This window comes from Sus scrofa, chromosome 13, assembly GCF_054392235.1.
Source record: "Sus scrofa isolate SSC_HxYL_T2T_F1_AM1 chromosome 13, Sscrofa_HxYL_maternal_Yorkshire_Landrace_v2.0, whole genome shotgun sequence".
Lineage (NCBI taxonomy): Eukaryota > Metazoa > Chordata > Mammalia > Artiodactyla > Suidae > Sus > Sus scrofa.
The window spans coordinates 36,482,027-36,503,162 of record NC_139395.1 but is presented as its reverse complement, the minus strand read 5'-3'; the positions used below and the strand labels follow the sequence as shown (position 1 = coordinate 36,503,162).

The following is a 21,136-nucleotide window of genomic DNA, read 5'->3' as shown; positions in this document are numbered from 1 at the left end:
AGGGACCTACATTTGTTCAGGGGAATTTTCAGTAATTCATAATACTAGGTTTGAACTTAGTAAGAAAACACAGGGATGAGCAGGATAATTAAGTGTTATTTACAACTAAAATATCTGCCCACATGGACACTTGTAAAGAAAACTGCTAGCCATCTTTGATTGGAAAAAATAAGGCCCATTTAAGTTTACCTCCAAATTCTTTAAGGCACTGAATCTGTGTAACCGTTTTTGAACATATGTGAAAAAAATCAAACAAAAAAGAAAACACAGTCCTTATGCTTCAGGGTTCTTCCTCCAGGGGGAATATTTAAATTATGCTCTCTCTTAGATGCGTCTTCCTCCTGTATCTAATATTGACTGAATTCAGTAACAGAAATAGGCAATGCTCTTTCACTGAGCTTGGAAGAATTTTAAGATCTAATTCTCAATTTAAAAATATCCTTAAAACATTGAGCGGCCCTAGAAAAGGCAGAAAAGACAAAAATAAATAAATAAATAAAATATCCTTAAAACATTTTTTAGGTTTTTGCCTAAACTAATTTTGTAAGGCAGAGACACAGAAACATGTATTTTAAAGGTTTAAAAACTGTAAGATATAGTATCTTCTGCTGAATATTTCAAAAACCATACTTAAACATTAGCACAGACTGAAACTTGCCTTTCCTATGCATTGCAGGTTAAGCACATGCTTGAAAGACAAACACTGTTAGTAAAGCTATGTGCAGTGGGGTTAACAGAATCTGTAAAACCACCATTACCAACACTTTTGCATACAAAGAGCATGCTTGGGCTGCAGAATGGGCCCTGATACCTTTAGTTCTTTAAGCCCCTGCATGTATCTCCCTTCTACATCCTGTATCTGGTCCTTAAGGTCATAGATATCCTGTGGGACATAGGAATGAACCATTGCATAAAACCACACACAAACATATCAAGTCTCAAAGAATTCAGGTGAAAATGTGAATTACTTTTGTATATTCCAGACTAAAAGCAGAGAAAGTGAAGTATACACATGTTAATTGGCACTCCAAACCAATGAAAGGGGCAAACAGGCCAGGTGAAAGAAGGGCTGAGGATGGTTGGGAGTAATCAATCTAACATATTAAATATCTTCTTGGCATTAACTCCTGTTGAAATAACATTAGCAAATGAGGGTAGGGCTGTGAATGGAAAAAAGCTACATAAGTTACAACATTTTTAACACACCATTTTAAAAATTGTATAAATCATTTAAATAATTTTTAGCATAATGCTTCACCTAGAACCAGTAAAATATGTAGTAAATTAATCCTAAATTGCAAATTTTACTGACTCATGCAGAAGTTTTTAAAAATGTAAAACTAGATGTGAACAAAGTTGTTTTTCAATGAGCACAATTAATTTGAGAGAAAGATAAGTAAAAGGAGAGAAGCTAAACACAAACATTTCAAACACAATGTCAAATGAAAGATTCTATTCTGAGGACACCATTTAAATGATGAGAAAAGCCTTTCCTCCACATGTTACCATAATCCTTATAAGAAAAGTGAAGCAGATCAAATTTTAAATGGAAAATATTATCTCCTTTGTACCTGACTTTGCTATATAAGGTCAATTCTGGATGGCTGATTTAAGTAGGAAACAACTGTTATAGGGCCCTGAATATAATTCTACAATTACAGGATCAATTATCAAAAGCCTGTTATACAGAGTTTCTATATGATACTCTCCTGCCCCCTTCATTCCCTCCTTGGTAGGTTTGTCTCAACTTGCTGATTCATTCAATAGGCATTTATTGAGCGCCTATTAGGAGCCAAATGCTAGGATACAAAAATCTCATTTCCTTCACAGTCATTCTCTCAAAGAAGAAATACAAGTACACAGCAAGCACAAACTAAGTCTCAGGCAGAAAGGCCTCATCCTGCTGTCTTTTGTCCCACCAGAAAACAGAACCTAAATGCAAGCGTTAAGTTAATTCTACTTCGCACCCCGATGCTCGTGCCTGGTACTTAGTAAGAGCTCTGTAATACTGACTCCTCCAAAGTCATAGTCAGCTGACCTGGGCCTCCTTCTGTAGCACCACTGCCACTGTTTCAAACCTCTCCACCCTCTCCTAATCCTTAGTCTTAACCCTCAGTCCACTTTGACAAGCTGCCTATTTGACAAGCCAGACTCTTGCTCCTACTCCGCCTACAATCTTACTCAGGCACAACCCATCCCCCTCCTCCCCTACTGAGTCAGTGGAAAGGGACGGCCACCTCCCATCCATCTGGTCCCTGGACATTCCTCTCACCCACTCAGGCACTCTTCTAGGTCAGTGAGCCCCTCTCCTTCCTTAACCTTCAGAGTCTCTCAGATCTACTGGCTCAATCAAGCCAATGAAAACAACAATGTTGCCTTTAAAAGAAAACAAAAACCTTCTCTTAACTTTGTAATTCTCTCTCTGCTGGCCAACCAACTCTCATCCTCCAATATTCTCTTCAGAGCAAGTTTCCTCCAACACTTCTTTCAATCTTTGGTCAATATTTAGGATTGCAAATCAGACAGTATGGCTCCGCTGTGTAATATCCATAGTTGTCAGGGTAAACCTGAGTTCCTTTCGGATGCCACTTGGGGTGCTTTGTCGTTCAGCCCATCATTACTTCTCCAGCCTTCTGTAACCCACTACTAATCCTCGCTTCTCATCCTACCCCGAGGCAACTTTGCTATACAGGTAACCTTCTGGTTCTCTGAATTTAACTGTCTCAGAAAGCCTTCTCCTTCAACTTCTTCACTTAGTTAATTTTTATTCTTCCTTCACCCCTTAGCTCGGAGTTTGTCTCCTCTATAAAAGCCTTTTGTTATCTTTTCTTCTAGTCTAGTTTAGATGATAATTTTTATTCTTCCTTCACCCCTTAGCTCGGAGTTTGTCTCCTCTATAAAAGCCTTTTGTTATCTTTTCTTCTAGTCTAGTTTAGATGATACACTTCTCTCAATTCCCTGAACAGCTCTATTCTTGCTACTGTTATAGTATCGCTCCACCTGGTTTTACTGGTTTATATCCATTTGTCTTCCCTATGAAACAGGAAACTTTTGAAGTCCAAAGTGTGCTTTACTGCCTAAATCTGTGGGGTCGAGTGCTCAATAAATGTTGAATGAATGAATAAATGCAATTTTTATTACTACCCTTCCCTCATTCCTCACAAATGACAGGTTCAGCAAATAGACATTCAAATTCATTTTGAAAAGAGTATTACTAAGAATGGAGATTCAACTAATGGGTTAAATAAGCTTCCACTACTCAGGCATTTCTGTCATCCCAAATATTATTATACTTGTCTTATCATCAAACACTGAGAGATAACTGTATTCAAACAGCCAAATAATACCATAATGGCTCAAAAGACTAAAATAATTCCCAAGGTCTGCTTCCTTGCACATCCACATATTTTCCATTTAAAATATGCCAATTAGTTGAGAGAATTACTTCTACATACATTAGAAAAGTTTTTTGGCATCTGTAAATTAGCAGAACTCATTCCAATGTCATCAAATGTTCAGGAAAGAGAACAGAAAAAGAATTAACTAATCTCCTTCCCTTCAGATCCTTGTCACATTCTTGAACTGTAGTAACAATTCATTTTTAAAGAACTCATACTTCTTTCCTTCCTACCAAGTCACATTAAATGTTATATAATTCTAGTATACGACAAAGCAGTAAAAAATTTTATAAAAACCCAAAAACTGCGGTTTACCCGCAATTCACTTAAGGAGGTGTCTGGATCTATCAAGCTGCTGGTGTCCCCGCTTCCTCGTCTGGATGAATTTCCACTTAGAGGGGTTGTTGCTGAGGCAGAATTTCGAGATGAAGGCTAGAAAAAAAGAAATGTGACACTTTTGAGTCTTGTTTCTTTAAAAGTATATTTACTGTGGAAACTAAAAGTGGGGCAGTGTGGTGGGGCAAGATCTCACAGAGTGTGGAACAGTAGTTAAAAAGGCACCCAAAGGCAATTTAGATTGGCTTTGGGGAGGGGGATCCAGGCTCAAGCCCAAGCATAGGAAGCATAACTTCATTCACTCACTTTACTGAAATCTACAATTTATAATTACAAAGAAGGAAATGAAATAGCTCATGTGAGAGCTGTTTTCTAAGTGCATCTCTGCTGTTGTAAGCAGCACTGGGGTGAGTACATCAGGTTGATTTTAAACAGTTTTAGAATGTGATAGTTGGTATGCTATTCAGCCATCCTCCGTAGTTCCTGAAGCTGCTTCCTTAGAGTCTTTTCTTTGTCTAGTACTTTCCTGATAAAGGTGGCAATACTATTTGCAGCTAAGAACGACTGTGGTCACTGTGAATTTAGACTGCTCTTTCCACAATTAGTTTAAATGTGAGATTAGGCTACTAGATGAATAAATGACAGAGATCTGTGCTATTTAAATAGAAACCAACTAGCCCCATGCAAAGACAGAGCACTTGCAATGAGATTAGTCCAAATGGAGAATTTTTTTTCAGGTGTAAAATACACACCGGATTTCAAAGGCTTATTGTGGAGAAAGGAATGTAAACTATCACATTAATAAGTTTTCATACTGATTATGTTTAAATATTTTGGACATTTTGGTTAAATAAAATTTCAACTAATTTTACCTGTTTTAGTGTGTGGCTTCTAGAAAAATTTAAACTTACATCGTGGCTTCATGATATTTCTATTGGATAGAACTGGTACATCTTTTGGGGGCATAGCACAAAATTAATCCTGCTAATTTCCCAAGATGACTTTCTAAAAATATTTCTAGGAGAAAGTAAGAGACTTTTTAACAAAAAGCAACCCCTGAAAGGAGCTATTTTACTTCAAAGAAATAATTTATCTATATGAGAAAAACATAAACCCTCAGAGTTTGTCACCACCATTCCTAAAGACATTTCTTCCTTCTCAGTATTTAATGGCTTCTTCTCAGGATTAAATTCTAGAGGAATGAAAATCAAAAGAGCAGCCAAGAGTTTAAGAGGTGACATTCAAGGAAATAAAATACAGTGTCTTTCTCTTCCCAATGCTTCACATGATTCAACTGCAGAGGAATTTGGGGGTCAAGGACAGGAAGCAGATGAAGAGAGGAAGAGTAGCTCCATCAGTTAAACTATTGTAAAATAAAGAATAAAATATAGTAGAAAGTAAGTTATTGACCTTGAGAACTTAATTTCCTTAGGAATTTACATACTTACCCTTGTGTAGTTTTCAGCATATTGTTTGTCAGATTTTTCATCCAACTAGAAAAGAACAGAGATAAAAATCAGGAAAGATGCTTAGCATTTTGATTTTTTTTGAGGAGGGAAAAAAAAAAAGTGACCTTATTTGAGTTCTCCAAGTTCAAGTGATATTTGGAACCTGTAAGTAAACATACTAAAACTGAAATAAGACAAGATGTTAAGAACTTTCTTATCTAATAAGAAAGACATGGAATAAGCAAGTTATCTTTATGAAAAAATTTAGAACTTTCACATAGATTTTCTTTTCATGGTATTTGAAACATACTAAAGAAAATTACATGTAAACTTAAATTTTAGCAATGCAAAAGTTAACACACACAAACTTATACACATCAAAAGGAAAAGTCTGATAAAACCAAAAGCCAGAAAACTTTAATATCTAAACATTATTAGGACACATAGATAAGACTAGCATACTTAGCCAAAAAAGTCCAGCTTGGACTAGAGCATGTTAAACATATTATCAAAAAAATTTCCCCACAGCTAAGGATTTGGTTGTTTGGTTTTTACTTTTGCTTTTTAAGTAATGCATGCACACATATCCAAAAAAAGAAAAAAAATCGAACAGCACAAATGGTATGCAAAGTAAGCTTCTCTCCCTACCACACTACATGCTGACCTTCAATTCTCACTCCAAGGGCAACCTACTCCAAAGCCTTTAAAAATTCTAACAGTGGTGTCCCAAATACATTCTATATCTTCTTTTTTCCCCTTCTATGTTTCAGAGATTAGAGAAAGTCCTTTACTTTTCTTCAAGGCATTTATCAATCCCTGTCTCATTGGCATTTATTAATTTATTTATTGTCTGATCTCCCTCTTCAATGTACGCTCGATGTCTGCATGTTCTTTTCTGTATTCCTAACACCAAGAATAGCACCTGACATTTAGAAGGAATCAAAATTTGTTGGATGAATAAATAAATGAATTATATCCCATTATACTTATAGATGTACCCCACTTAAACTTTAACAGCTGCATAGTATTCTATTATTTGCATATACCACAAGTGAGTTATCCTATCTTCTACAGACAGGCCTTATGGTTGTTTTAGTTAGTATTTCAAGAAGTACCCTAAAGATCTAGTCTAAAATCCTGGTTTTATAGCTGAGGAAAGAGAAATTCAGAGGTGAGAGATCTCAGTAAAGAACAAACAACTACTAAGTATCAGAGGTGGATCCAGATTTTATTTCGTGAATTTTTCATGTTAGTCACTTGTATAAACTGTCCCAATTATCACTGGGGGGAAAAGATCAGGGAGAAATTTAACTAAATGAACCATACCTAGATTTCAACTCCTAGACTAACCCTCCCAGCCCAACCTAGAGATTTGAAAATCTTCCTCAGTTAATCATTAAAACCCAAAACGTCATTATTTCTGGCTCAGTTCAGATCACTTCACTCTAGCTTCCTCATATTTGAAAGTTTTTTTCTTTTTCATTACCCACATTTATTGTGTTCATTTTCTCTCTCAGTAAACACTTTTTAAGTACTAAATCAGAGTATAAATATGATCTCTGACTTCAAATTCTTTTTACTACTTCTTACAGCAACGACCTTATAAAGGAATTGATTTTAGTTCATTTTGATTTCTTTAAACCACATATGAAATGTTTTAAAACAAATTGGCAATGACAATAGTTTTTAACATTGGCAATTACTGCCATAAAAAGAAATTCTCTTCCTCAAATCTATTGCCTAATATTTAATGTGTTATTTCTCAGAGCAAAAGAAATACTATGTCTAAATAAACTGCCTTATTTTCCTTAGAGTATGTTCCAACTCTCTTCTACTAATGAGTTAAAGATAAAAACAAGCAGCATCCAGAGACATTCTTCCAGGTTCATCTGAAATCTTGTCTCTTATCCCACTTTCAAACAAATGCCCCCCAAACCCACTTATTTTTAAAGAGACAGTCACCTTAGAATAATCTTACATGTCAAAGGGTGCATCACTGACCCAGTCCACCGCAGTGTTGATTCTATTGCTTTCACTATCTTCTGACAGATCCCAACTGCCGCAACCCAAGCTGATCATGCGCCAAACTTCCGGGGTTGTGGAGGCAGCAAAAATGCCTAAGCAGCCCTGCCACAGCCCAATTATTTTGGCTGTAGGGATTTGGCCAAGATCTTCAGTTCTCACGTCTCAGGCTTGAGCTATGTTCTGTGCAGCCTTCCATTTAGACAAAAAGCTAGCTGAAACCAAGTATTCTAAAAGCCCCAGGAGGTCGACATAGCTGCATTGCAACGACAAGCTAATGTTCAAAATGATGACCCAAAGAGTCTGCCAGATCCTGAAATGGCTCTTAAGTGGAATAAAATGTAATCAGGTTTAATATACTAAGGTATAAAAGAGGGAAATGTTGGTAAAAGGGTACAAACATTCAGATATAAGATCAATAAGGTCTGAGGTTCTAACGTGAAACATGGTGACTATAGCTGATTTTTAAAAATTGTTGTGTATGAGTAACACGGAAAAAATGAAAATGCACTAATACGAAAAATCAGAAAGCAAAGGCTGTATCTCCTATATATCACAATTTTGTAAAATAAGCAAATTCAACTGAAATAAAAAAACTGAATATAAATCATCAAATTGCTAAAAAAAAAAAAGCAGCTAAACAAAATGGTAGACTAAAACATAAAACAATAACAAAGCAGAAAGCAAAGTTTTTTCCTTAGTAAAGCCCTCAAGACTTGCTCATGAAAACCAACTAAAACCCTCACACCAGACACAAAAATAAACTCAAAATGGCTTAAAGACTTAAATGTAAGACAAGACACCATCAAACTCCTAAAAGAGAACACAGGCAAAACACTCTCTGATAGTAACCTTACAAATGTTTTCTCAGGTCAGTCTCCCAAAGCAACAGAAACAAAAGCAAAAATAAACCAATGGAACCTAGTCAAACTGACAAGCTTTTGCACCGCAAAAGAAACCATAAAAAAACCCAAAAAAGACAACTTACAGAATGGGAGAAAATAGTTTCAAATGATGCAACTGACAAGGGTTTAATCTCTAAATTTACAAACAATTTATACAATTCAACAGCAAAAAAAAAAGAAAAGCCAACAATCCAATGGAAAAATGGGCAAAAGATCTGAATAGACATTTCTCCAAGGAAAATATACAGATGGCCAACAAGCACATGAAAAAATGCTCAGCATCACTGATTATCATCAGAGAAATGCATCAAAACTACTATGAGGTACCACCTCACACTAGTCAGGATGGCTATCACTAATATGTCCACAAATAACAAATGCTGGAGAGGGTGTGGAGAAAAGAGAACTTTCCTGCACTGTTGGTGGGAATGTAAATTGGTACAACCACTTATGGAAAAGTGGAAAACAGTATGGAAGTACCTTAGAAAACTATATATAGAAAACAGTACGGAGGTACCTTAGAAAACTAACTATACATAGAACTACCATATGACCCAGTAATCCCACTCTTGGGCATATATCCAGACAAAATTTTCCTTGAAAAAGACATGCACCCACATGTTCACTGCAGCACTATTCACAATAGCCAAGGCATGGAAACAAGCTAAATGTCCATCGACAGATGAATGGATTAAGAAGATGGGGTATATATACACACAATGGAACACTACTCAGCTATAAAAAAGAACAAAATAATGCCATTTGCAGCAACATTGATGGAACCAGAGACTCTCATACTAAGTAAGTCAGAAAGAGAAAAATAATACCATATGATATCGCTTATATCTGGCATCTAATATATGGCACAAATGAACCTTTCCACAGAAAAAAAAATCATGGACATGGAGAACAGACTTGTGCATGCCAAGGGGAGAGGGGGAGTGGGATGGACCGGAATTGGGGGTTAATAGATGCAAACTACTGCCTTTGGAATGGATAAGCAATGAGATCCTGCTGTACAGCACTGGGAACTATGTCTGGTCACTTGTGATGGAGCATGCTAATGTGAGAAAAACGAAAGTATATGTATGTGTGACTGGGTCACCTTGCTGTACAGTAGAAAACTGACAGAACACTGTAAACCAGCTATAAAGGAAAAAATAAAAATCATTATTAAAAAAAAAATCAGAGCACCAAAAAAAAAAAAATACTGACTATAGCCTACTATTGTCAAAAATCTTAAATATTATGCCATTACATTCCTAAATAGTTAAATAGGTAATTTTCCAATCAAGAAAAGAGTTTCCTTGATAGTTAAAAACTGAAAGTTAGCTAACAGGCTTGCAATATTTCATATTTATATTAATGTGCAAAGAAGAGCACATGATGGCAAAGTTTATCGCTTCTTTTAAGAATTTCAACAATTCAACAGCAAAAACAACAACCCAATTGAAAAATGGGCAAAAGACCTGAGTAGACATTTCTCCAAAGAAGATATACAGATGGCCAACAAGCACATGAAAAAGTGCTCAACATCACCAGATATCAGAGAAATGCAAATCCAAACCACAATGAGGTCCCACCTCACACTAGTCAGAATGCCATCCTTAGCAAGTCAACAAACAAATGCTGGAGAAGGTGTGGAGAAAAATTTACCCTTCTTCAACTGTTGTTGGGAATATAAATTGGTACAACCACTTTGGAAAACAGTATGGAGGTACTTCAGAAAACTAAATGGAAAACTACCATATGATCCAGCAATCCCACTCCTGGGTATATATCCAGACAAAACTTTCATTGAAAAAGATATATGCACCCCTATGATCACTGCAGCACTATTCACAATAGCTAAGACATGGAAACAACCTAAATGTCCCTTGAAAGATGAATGGATTAAGAAGATGTGGTACATATATACACAATGGAATACTACTGAGCCATAAAAAAAGAACAAAATAATACCACTTGCAGCAACATGGATGGAAATAGAGACTCTCATACTGTGAAGTAAGTCAGAAAGAGAAAGACAAATACCATACGATATCACTTACATCTGGAATCTAATATACTGCACAAATGAACTTTTTACCACAGAAAAGAAACAAACTCATGGACTTGGAGAACGAACTTGTGGTTGCCAAGGGGAAAGGGGAGGGAGTAGGATGGACTGGAGTCTGGGGTTAGTAGATGCAAAATACTGTATTTGCAGTGGATAAGCAATAAGATCCTGCTATATAGCACAGGGAACTCTATCTAGTCACTTGTGATGGAACATGGCGGAAGATAATGTGAGAAAAAGAATGTATACATAAATGTATAACTGGGTTACTTTGTCGTACAGCAGAAATTGACAGAACATTGTAAATCAGCTATAATAGAAAAAATAAAAATCTTACAAAAAAAAAAAAAAAGAATTTCAAGTTGGGAGTTCCCTTGGCGGCTTAGCAGGTTAAGAACCCAATAATGTTCACAAGGATGCAGGTTTGATCCCTGGCCTTGCTTAGTGGGTTAAGAATCCAGTGTTGCCACAAGCTGAAGATGTGGCTCAGATCCGGTGTTGCCATGGCTGTGGTGTAGGCCAGCAGCTGCAGCTCTGATCTGACCCCTGGCCCAGGAATTTCCATGTGCCGCAAATGTGGTCCTTTTTAAAAAGAAAAAAAAAAAAAAAAATCAAATTATCAACTAGTAAACAAAGTCTTAAATATTATCTTCTCCATATTTCAGTCATAAATGCCTCTGCGTCTAAGAAATCTGAAAATGCTTTGCTCTTGACATTATAGATTATATTTTGTTTCACTTTAGATCTAAACTCCTTGACTATTTGTTGAAACTAGCACATATGAGAAATATTTCTTGAAAAGATTTCTTGTCAAATCTTTGACACCATTTCTTTTTAAAAGAAAGGTATTTCTTATTTTCTGATTAAGAAGCCCTTTGATCTTTGTTTTAGCATATGGCTACTTTGAAAGAATTTTATTCTACTAAAATGGTATACAATTGAACCTTTTAAAATGGAAAGAGAATTTTACCTGTGAGTATATTTTAATACTATCATTTGAAAGAGTTGGTTAGAAACAAAGGCGTATTCTGTTCAAAATTATATTTTTTCTCTTAAAAGGAGAGTTGAGATTTGACAAAATTGGGCTATGCATATCTGATGTGTGGTCACTTTCAGCATGAAGCAACCATTTTGTCAACCATATCATAAATCTAATATAATGTGTGATCAAGAGATAAAAGGATTATATTAAGGCATCCAAATAAACATCACTTATTTTTTCAAAAGGTGTAAAATTAGGGAGTTCCTGCTGTGGCACAGTGGGTTAAGAACCTGACTGTAGTGGCTTGGGTTGCTGTGGCGGCACAGGTTTAAGCCCTAGCCTGGTGCAGCAGGTTAAAGGATCCTGTATTGCTGCAGCTGTGTGTAGGTCGCAGCAGGGACTCAGATTCAATCCCTGACCCAGGAACTTCCATATGTTGAAGATGTGGCCATTTAAACAAAAAAAAGTATAAAATTATAATCTAGTTAAGTATTTATAGTATAGTTTGTTTAATGCAGTCATTGGATTCTAATCCTTTGTTAACTTCTAATTTATATGTATATACTGACTTGATTATGTTATTCAAAAATTCTACTTGGAAAAAAAACTAGAAAACAGAAGATCCCAACCATAGAAGGGAAGGGAAAAATTACTTTTAATAATCTCCTAAAAAAAATGGCTGAGGAGTTTATTCAGAAATGATCTAATTATTAATAATTGATAAAACTAAAGTTAAGCACACGTACATTCCTTTTCTTCCCTCTAGCCTGACCTAAGGGACAGAAAGGAAAACAATGCAAAAGAAGAGGCAAGAGGCTAGAACTACTGTATTCAGTCTTAAGACCTTGTACCTTTTCCACCACCTTCTAGCTCAGAGGTTATAAACTAGCAGACTGTACACATATATTTGATCCACAATGAGGAAGCCAGAAGTTATCTTTTAAATTTTTAAATTCAGGAGTTCCCATCGTGGCGCAGTGGTTAACGAATCCGACTAGGAACCATGAGGTTGCGGGTTCGGTTCCTGCCCTTGCTCAGTGGGTTAACGATCCGGCGTTGCCGTGAGCTGTGATGTAGGTTGCAGACGCGGCTCGGATCCCGCGTTGCTGTGGCTCTGGCGTAGGCCGGTGGCTATAGCTCCGATTCAACCCCTAGCCTGGGAACCTCCATATGCCACGGAGCGGCCCAAGAAATAGCTAAAAAAATAATAATAATAAATAAATAAATAAATAATTTTAAAATTCATTGTCTACATTTAAAAATCGGGATAGTTCACATAAAAAAAATTCATATTTCCAGCTTATCTTTTTAAAAACTGTGTGTGGGGGGGGAAGAGATCTTACCAACATCAAGTCCACTTTTTATTTGTCTAAAGTGAGCTGAATTCTAGCATAACCTTTAAAAGAAATAGTATTAGAGAAAATTTTTTGCTCTAGAGAGGGGACCAACATGTATTTCAGGCTTTGCCCAGAGGCAAAATTAAGGATATTATATAAGTACTTAAATAACCATTAAAAAAAAAAAAAAAGTGGCTTGTAGGCTATAAAATAACAGGGAGCTAGCCAGAGTCAACCACTGCTCTAAAGAATCTTTTCCTTATGTTATAAGGTAAACAGCATGATTTGATATGCATACCCTATATACACGTATATTAAATCATTATGTTTTATACCTTTAGTATGTGTGTATATATATATATATTGATATATATATATATATTTTTTTTTTTTTTGTCTTTTTAGGGCTGCACCCACAGCATATGGAGGTTCCCAGGCTAGGGGTCGAATTGGAGCCATAGCTGCTGGCCTATGCCACAGCCACAGCAACAGCAATGCCAGATCTGAGCTGCACCACAGCTCATGGCAACACTGGCTCCTTAACCCACTGAGCGAGGCCAGGGATCGAACCTGTGTCCTCATCGATACTAGTCAGATTTGTTTCTGCTGAGCCAGACAGGAACTCCTAAAATATATAACCTTTATTAAAATATGTAGATAAATCGAAATATACATGAAAAGAAAAGAATTTTTACTTAGTTAGTAGAGGCAGTGGAAGACTTAAAATACTGGCAATCTGGAGTTCCCGTCGTGGCGCAGTGGTTAACGAATCCGACTAGGAACCATGAGGTTGTGGGTTTGATCCCTGCCCTTGCTCACTGGGTTAACGATCCGGCGTTGCCGTGAGCTATGGTGTAGGTTGCAGACGCGGCTCGGATCCCGAGTTGCTGTGGCTCTGGCATAGGCTGGCAGCTACAGCTCCGATTAGACCCCTAGCCTGGGAAACTCCATATGCTGTGGGAGCGGCCCAAGAAATAGCAAAAAGACAAAAAAAAAAAAAAAAAAAAAAAATACTGGCAATCTTTTCACTTCTGTGTAGTTACTAAAATAAATTGCCAAGAAATAAACATAAGGACAACATAACCAATCATTCAGACATCACACGAGATGTTAAAAGAATTCAAAGTTTTTAAGATAAAAGGTGTACACAAGAAATTAAACTGTTTATATTTATGAAAAAACAGGTTACTAAGCAAATTAATAAAATGGGCAATTACTTCAGGTGAAGGACCTGGGAGCCAGTCTTCTAACTTTGTGTACAGGGAGATTCCTTGATCTGACCATCCAACTAGTCCAAGATGGGACTGTTGTTTAGCCAGCTTTGAGAGTCAACAATCTGGAATACTTAAGGACCACACTTAAAATTGTTTTCTAGGATTAATCATTCAGAAATAGCTATTTAATACACTCGGTGATGTGCTAAATATAAATCATTATCTCTTCATTACAAAACTGCCTAGCTTTTTAAGAAACCCTGCTTCATGTGATTCAAAGCACTTGATAATTAGGACAGTCTTGGTCCAAGAGCAAAACAATACTAATGTCAGCAATAGAAAGAAGGTGTTACAGACAGGAAATCAGGCTGTCAGATAAATCAGGAAGGTAGATTCCTGCTGGTCAGGGTTCGTTCACTAAGGTAAATGCCTCAAGGCATTTCTACTGGACACTCTTTCCTAAATTCAGTTCCCAAAGAATGTAAAAGCAATGGATAGGCATTTCTTTAAAACAATGCCATAATTCAAATATTCAAAATCCATACAGAGTCTTCCCAGTTACTATGAATTAGTGACATTTTAATAAGTAGTATATTTTACTGTTCAATCTTCCCCAAAGTTTATCTAAAAATTTATGGATTCACCAAAATGAAAAGGGAAGGAAATTTTAACACTGATGAGGAATATCTAAATATGAGCTAGGAACTAGATGATTTTAAAGACTTAATTTTCATTTTATTAGATATGATGATGGCACAGTAAATAAAGTTCTCAACTAGAAATGTGCTCAGTACTGAACCTTTTACTGGGAAATGGCATGATGTATGGGATTTACTTTAAAATAATTCAGAAAAAAAAGAGGAAAGGGTAAAGAAACAGCTGAAACAAAACTGGCAAAATATGGATCATTGTTGGAGCTGCTAATGGGTTCTATGGAGTAAAATTTCTGCAGACACAAACAAAAAGAAAGACAGATGTGATACCACAAATGTAATGTTGTATCCGATTTTAAAAATCAGAACATAGCAATATACACATTTCAAAACAAATAACTATTTTTTAAGGGTTTTTTTGTTTTTGTTTTTTTGTCTTTTTTAGGGCTGCACTCGTGGCACATGGAAGTTCCCAGACTAGGGGTCCAATTGGAGCTACAGCTGCCAGCGTAAGCCACAGCCATAGTAACAAGGGATCCAAGCTACATCTGCAAACTACACCACAGCTCACGACAACACTGGATCCCCAATCCACTGAGTGAGGCCAGGGATTGAACCTGCATCCTCATGGATATTAGTTAGATTTATTTCTGCTGCACCACAATGGGAACTCAAAGTTCCAAATTTTAAAATAGCTACTGTGTTAGCTGTTAGTCACACGCCTGGGACAATGAGTCCCCATGCGATGCACTCACACTGGTCACATCTGGGATGCTGACATCATCCACGTCGGAGACAATGCTCCCCCTACGATTGGATCGACTGAAATAATCAGCAGCAGAGACCTTTTAGCCAGAAAAAAAAAAAAAAAAAAATGAGATGTTTTAAAAGTTAAGGAAAGAGAGAAGAAAAAGATAAGAACTTTAGCATATGGGGGCAAACTGTTCCGCTTTTGGGTGCGTGATAAAGAATGAAAGGAAATGAGGAAACTGTTATAGTTTACCTGCTCCAGAAGAAAGACAGAAATGTAATGTGGTATTCGAAATGATACCACAGCTCCCTAAAATAAGCTCTTCTTCATCGTAGTTTTCTCTTTGCTATACAGATCATCCATCTGCTGCCTGAAGACCAGCATCACCCTCACCAGAGGGATTCTAGGGTAGCATTCACCTAAAGATTCTACTATATTTTACAAATTTATAGTGCATTATAGCTATTGACTCCATTAATCAGTGACTGTAGAACTATTTGCAGAGTATTCACTGTGCCTTTCACCCAATTTCCACAGTTCCCTCTTTTTCATATTCTTCAAGATGGAGAACTGCAGAACAAAACAACAAGAGAACCACACTGGCCTCTTTATGGTTCCCCAAACTTTGTACCCAGTCTCTTCCTACCTCTGGCCTAGGACGCTCTCTGCCCAGCTCTTCCTCAAACAGCTGGCTCCTCACATTTGACTTTCAGCTCAAAGGTCACCTCCTTCAGAGAAACCTCATCCAAAAGGACGGATGGGGACGGACACACACACACACACACACACCCTCAATGTCCTCTGTCATTTCACTTACTTTTTCTCTTCAAGACCCTGGGTTTACCTTTTCTTTTTGTCCCTTTCTTTACTAGTTTATGTTCTATTTCCTTCACTAAGATACATAAGCTCCATGAAATCAGAAATCTGGCCTGTGTGGCTTACCACATTATTCCCAGCACTTAACACAGTGCCTCACATATAGCAGGTAGTTATAAATTCAAATATGTGTTGAATAATAAATAAACAATGAACTTTTTTTTTTTACTTCATTCATCAGCTATTTCTTATCTCAGCTCTGTCTGATTACCTTGCTTACAAACTCTGCTCTTCCTGAAAGGAATCTGGAAGCCCATCCACGAAGATGCCTTCTTCAAGGCTTACCAATATTAAGTTTTGCTAAGAGGTAATACAATTAAGCAACAATAGGGAGTTCCCACTGCGGCTCAGTGGAAATGAATCTGACCAGTATCCATGAGGATGCGGGTTCAATCCCTGGCCTCGCTTAGTGGGTTAAAAATCTGGCATTGCCATGAGCTGTAGTGTAGGTCACAGACATGGCTCGAATCCTGCATTGCTGTGGCTGTGGTGTAGGCTGGCAGTTGCAGCTCTGATTCAAATCCTAGCCTGGGAACTTTCAAATATGCAGGTGTGGCCCTAAAAAGCAAACAAACAATTAAGCAACAGTATTCTTGTTCACAAGAACAATAATAAATATGACTTAAGACTTACATAGAATAATATAATGGTAGCCACTGGCTCAGAACTTTTATAGCTATTTTCTATATGAAGATAGTCATTACATGCCTATTGTATAAATTAAAAAAAAAAATTCTTTTAACACAACTAAAAGGTTGGAGAGATGGGTTAAGGCCAAGCATCATTATTTCAGAGTCGCTGCCCTTTGCACTCCATCTCATTCTGGGGTGCTTTCAGATGTCATGGACTGTTCTTTCTCCTTCAGCTAGTGTATGAGCATTAATTAACTTGCCAATGGACCACAACTATCTTAACTAGATGACTAAATTTCTGGAAACAAAGCTTACAAGCTTTTGTATTTCCCCTATTCTATGAAAACTTTGGATTTACAATCTTTTACAAAACATGACTCATTAAATGGCCTTCGATTTTCTTAAAGGAATTATAATATAGCCTCTTAGTCACTAGGTTCTCTCTTTTTTTTTTTCCTTTTTGCTCTAAGCTGATACATCATCCTCACCAATATAATTTTCTAATCCATTCTTAAGTATAGCAAAAATGTCGTCAGCTCTCTTTAAAATTTCTTGCTTCATTGAAAGAATAACCTGAAGTTACATAATTTGTATTCTAATAGCTATTTTGTTACCTCTACAATGAAACTCTAGTTGACTCCTAAAGGTAGAATTTCTTAATTTTGCCATTAGTAACTCAAAAATACACAGGCCTTAAAGACGCATAAACATAAATTTAAATACATGTCGAAAGAGCAACTAATAGCATGATTTCTAATCCATAGTAATGAGTTTAAACAATGTGGAAGCACTAATATTGCTTTAAAAATGTTTTGGTTTTGATGGATTATACAAATACAGCAACATAAAACACTGCATAAAACAGCAAAAAAGAATAAAAAGTGAGAATCTTTCAAGTATGCAATGACTAGCATATAAGAAGTGTCATTAGGATAGGTTACATAGCCGACGGAGAAAATGTATTCTCAAGAATACATTCCTGAAGGCACATTATTCATATAAACTGAATTTGAAGCAAATGCTCATTACATCAAGTGCAAATTTCATTTTCCAATAGATTTCATGTGATCTCAAAGTGCTGCAATTTTAAAACTTATTGTATGTGTTTGCATGCAAACTACGCTCACCACACTCTCCTTTTGCCCATGGCTGGCACGACCAGAAGAGGCAATGCTTGCAGTGTCATCGTCGATAAACTACAGATATTAAAAGCATATAATGAAAAAGATGCAATTTCATTACAGGTCTTACCTGACTATAAGCACATGACGTAAGGCTTTGGAAGGCAGGCAAATACTATGAGCATTATAACTAGCATGACCTATCGCACAACATTAAACCAAAAAGCTGCTTCAAGGTATGATGAATGATCATTAAAATAATCAAAAGATATTTCCAAAAAGCACAAAAAGTAAAACTGTACTTTATCTTTTATTTAAGTTAAATTAAAGAAAAGGGGTGGGGTTACTCTGTTAGTGAAAACCAGCTAGGGACCTCTAGGCCCTTTGGGATCCTATCAGGGGTCAACAAATACACTTAATGTTTTAGTTTGGGAGAGAAAATAAAATAACCTTCTTAAGTGAAATAATATAAGTCAAAGATAGAATTTCCTACCAGCAAGGACACTGAAAGGATGGTTCTTATTTTCCTTTATTCATTCCTAGGCAAAAGGTGGAGATATTTCTAACATCACCAGCAGTGGAAGATACCTTCAGTATGTGTAGGTTACTTCCATTCTGACATCACTAAGAAACCATTCTGGCATCACTGGGATAATAACTCAGCCCAACTTGCAAATGAAATAGCATTTAGCCAGCATACAAGGACAGGATTCTACACTTGATTGAAAATATTACCATAATTTTGCTTGCAAGGGACTATCATAGTTGGGACATTAAAAATGCTAAGCCCAAAAATTGCCAAGTGAAATTTTATTACCAGGTAGGTTAAAAGTAAACTCCCTCCTTATGTGAAAAACTTTTTATCTCCTTAAACATCCCCGTAAATAACTTTTTTGTTAACTCTAAGAGTGGAATTCTTGATAAGTGCTACTTGGAAATGGCAAAACTGAGCCAAACATATATGTAAAATAAAGTTCATATAACTCATCTATTCTACTCCACAAAGTAACCTGCATTTGACTGTTAAGAAACTGCTTAAAAATTTCTCCAGTTTTGACATTGCTGAGAACAAGGTAGTTCCAAGGTCATTATTTGCTATTGAAAATGTTAATTAGTGCAGTCTTTTTGGTGGGTAAGATGGCAATATATATCATAATTTAAATATTTGTACTTATTGATTCTGATTATTTCATGATTAGCAATTTACCATGTAGATAGATCTACATATAAGTACACAAAAATATACCCGTATAAACATGTTCACTGTACAAATGTCTATAGTAGCAAAAATCTGACAACCTAAATGTCCATCAAAACGGCAGCAATTTTTCAAAGGTATTGCCCAGGCACTAATGGAATGATACATTGCCTTCAAAAAAAAAGGTGCTAACCTAAAACTATCTCCAAGAGGCATTCAGTGGAAATAGTAAGGGGCATGGTTTACTTTTTAAAATCTTCTAAATGTCATAAACAGAATAAAGTAAATCTTTACATACTGACCTGAAAACATATTTTGAGTAAAGAAATAATGTGAGGAGGAATATATATGTGAATCATTTAATAAAGGACATTTGTGTATATAAATATAAATACATATACATATATAATATCTCAGAAAGGATATATAAGAACAGAGGTTGCATTTGAGGAATGGATATAGGAGGAAAGGGTCAGTGGACTTTGTACTTTCCTTAAGCTAATATTATGTTTATAAATTTTAAAAAAGTTTTACTACTACAGAAAGACTAGGTGATTACAACTGTCCCAGTTCTGTGTTTTAGGTAACAATTTTTAACAGCTGAAATGTTTTTTCTTTTCCTCCTACTCCACTGATTGAAAGGCTGGTTAAAGAAGTGAAATGGTTCAATGTAGGAAGTAGAGATGGGAAAGAGAAAAGGAGAAAGGAAAAGGATAGGGCAGCCACCTCATACCCTGAATTACTACCACTGAGAAGATAAGAATTTCCACACACATGATAGGTACATATACATTTAAAAAAAAATTCTAATGGCACTAGTTCCAGCTCATTTAAGAAATCACGTGCTAGGTCAGTCACATCCATATAGAAACCACCAATTAGGACAAATTTGTTACTGAGTTTGTGTACTGAAGGAAAACAATAATCCATGCAGAAAAAAGTGAAACACACCACATCCACAATATTCTGAACTGTGAGTAGAGATTAATGAAACAATCAAAAGTGTCCATAAACCATGCAAGGAGACTAGAAAGCTCACCACAGGACTGCTTCGGGATGAACTTGTCCTTGATGAATAAAAACTGTACTCAGACGGCTATAAAGTTTCCAAGAAAAAACGTTTTACAATACAATCAGCTCCTTTTCCTGCTGGCAATACGTTAGTGACCCTCGGCCTAGCTCATCCCTGGCTCCCAGGTAAAGGTCACTGTTACTCCTTCTAGCCTGAACTCCACCTCACTCCCAACCCCACGATCCACCAGCCCATGGCAGAAGGGAGAAGAAAAGGGGTGCCCTGAGAAGTGTTATTCTTATCTTCTTCCTGAGGAACCAATGAGCAAGAAAGAGGGTTTCTTTACTTGTATGGCCTTCATACTTTAAGCCATGGGTTCTGGCAGGTGCTTTCTCACAGCCCGGGTGAGAGTCATAATTGGCAAGCTGAAGGACCACAGCTTGTAGAGTAATTACAGTCAGATTAAATGACTTTTTCTTTGTAAGTAAACTCTGCCCACATACACTTCACCCTTCTCACCACCTCCCCTGGTTAGACTTACAGTTCGAGAACCATAAGGGTTATATAATCCACCATCATACAATGACATCTAAAGAACAAAGGAAATATCATTTATCTATTCAAAGTTATTTTGAAAATGACAATTTCTTCATGGTACTCAGTTCCAAAAAAGTTTTGAAGAATATATTTAAATGTTCAGCCTCCCAACATGATAATACTCATTTATATATGCATAAATTCCTGTGTCAGTCTCACTAAAACTTCAAGATCACACTTCATTTAAAAAGCACCACTGGTTATAGCATTGCCTTTCATCATCATGTTATGAAATTAGGAGAAATTTATAAATTTATTTTCTCAAAGAAGAAACAGAACTGAAAAGAGAGGTAAAGACAGCATTTTGTCAACCAGCACAATAAAATTAAGCACAAAGCCTCAGGTTCCCAGTCTACTAGAACAGGCCACAACTCAACAAACAACAGCTTGAAAGTTAACTAACTCTCAATTTGCACATTACACAGAGCTGTTGTTTTTGCTTTCAAGACAGCTGGCTCCATTAGAGCCTAGTAACAACATGGCCAAGGCCACAGCTGTCCACCCCTCAGCCCCCCCAAATAAGATGTCCCATGCAGGGGGCAGCCATCTCACCAAAATATGCAAGCGTAGTGAGGCCCATGCAAATCTCCTCTAC

The 21,136-nt window shown here is 36.5% G+C and overlaps 1 protein-coding gene across 50 annotated transcripts in view; it reads right to left on the bottom strand.

The window, feature by feature from the left end:
* LRRFIP2 (LRR binding FLII interacting protein 2) overlaps positions 1 to 21,136 on the bottom strand; it is a 121,347-nt gene that overhangs the window by 33,254 nt on the left and 66,957 nt on the right. For 19 of the 50 annotated variants that reach the window (XR_014822715.1, XR_014822717.1, XR_014822716.1 and 16 more), the window contains 7 exons: positions 20,486 to 20,533; positions 19,972 to 20,028; positions 17,741 to 17,809; positions 15,110 to 15,199; positions 5,183 to 5,227; positions 3,714 to 3,830; positions 812 to 883 (listed from right to left, as the gene is read on the bottom strand). Coding sequence is in view for 47 of the 50 variants with exons in the window: in XM_021071625.2 (XP_020927284.2) it covers positions 812 to 883; positions 3,714 to 3,830; positions 5,183 to 5,227; positions 15,110 to 15,199; positions 17,741 to 17,809; positions 19,972 to 20,028; positions 20,486 to 20,533 (498 nt within the window). In the remaining 3 variants the exon portion in view is untranslated. The remainder of the gene's footprint in view (positions 1 to 811; positions 884 to 3,713; positions 3,831 to 5,182; positions 5,228 to 15,109; positions 15,200 to 17,740; positions 17,810 to 19,971; positions 20,029 to 20,485; positions 20,534 to 21,136) is intronic. The other 31 variants (XM_084987763.1, XM_084987768.1, XM_084987771.1 and 28 more) reach the window with 8 other exon arrangements.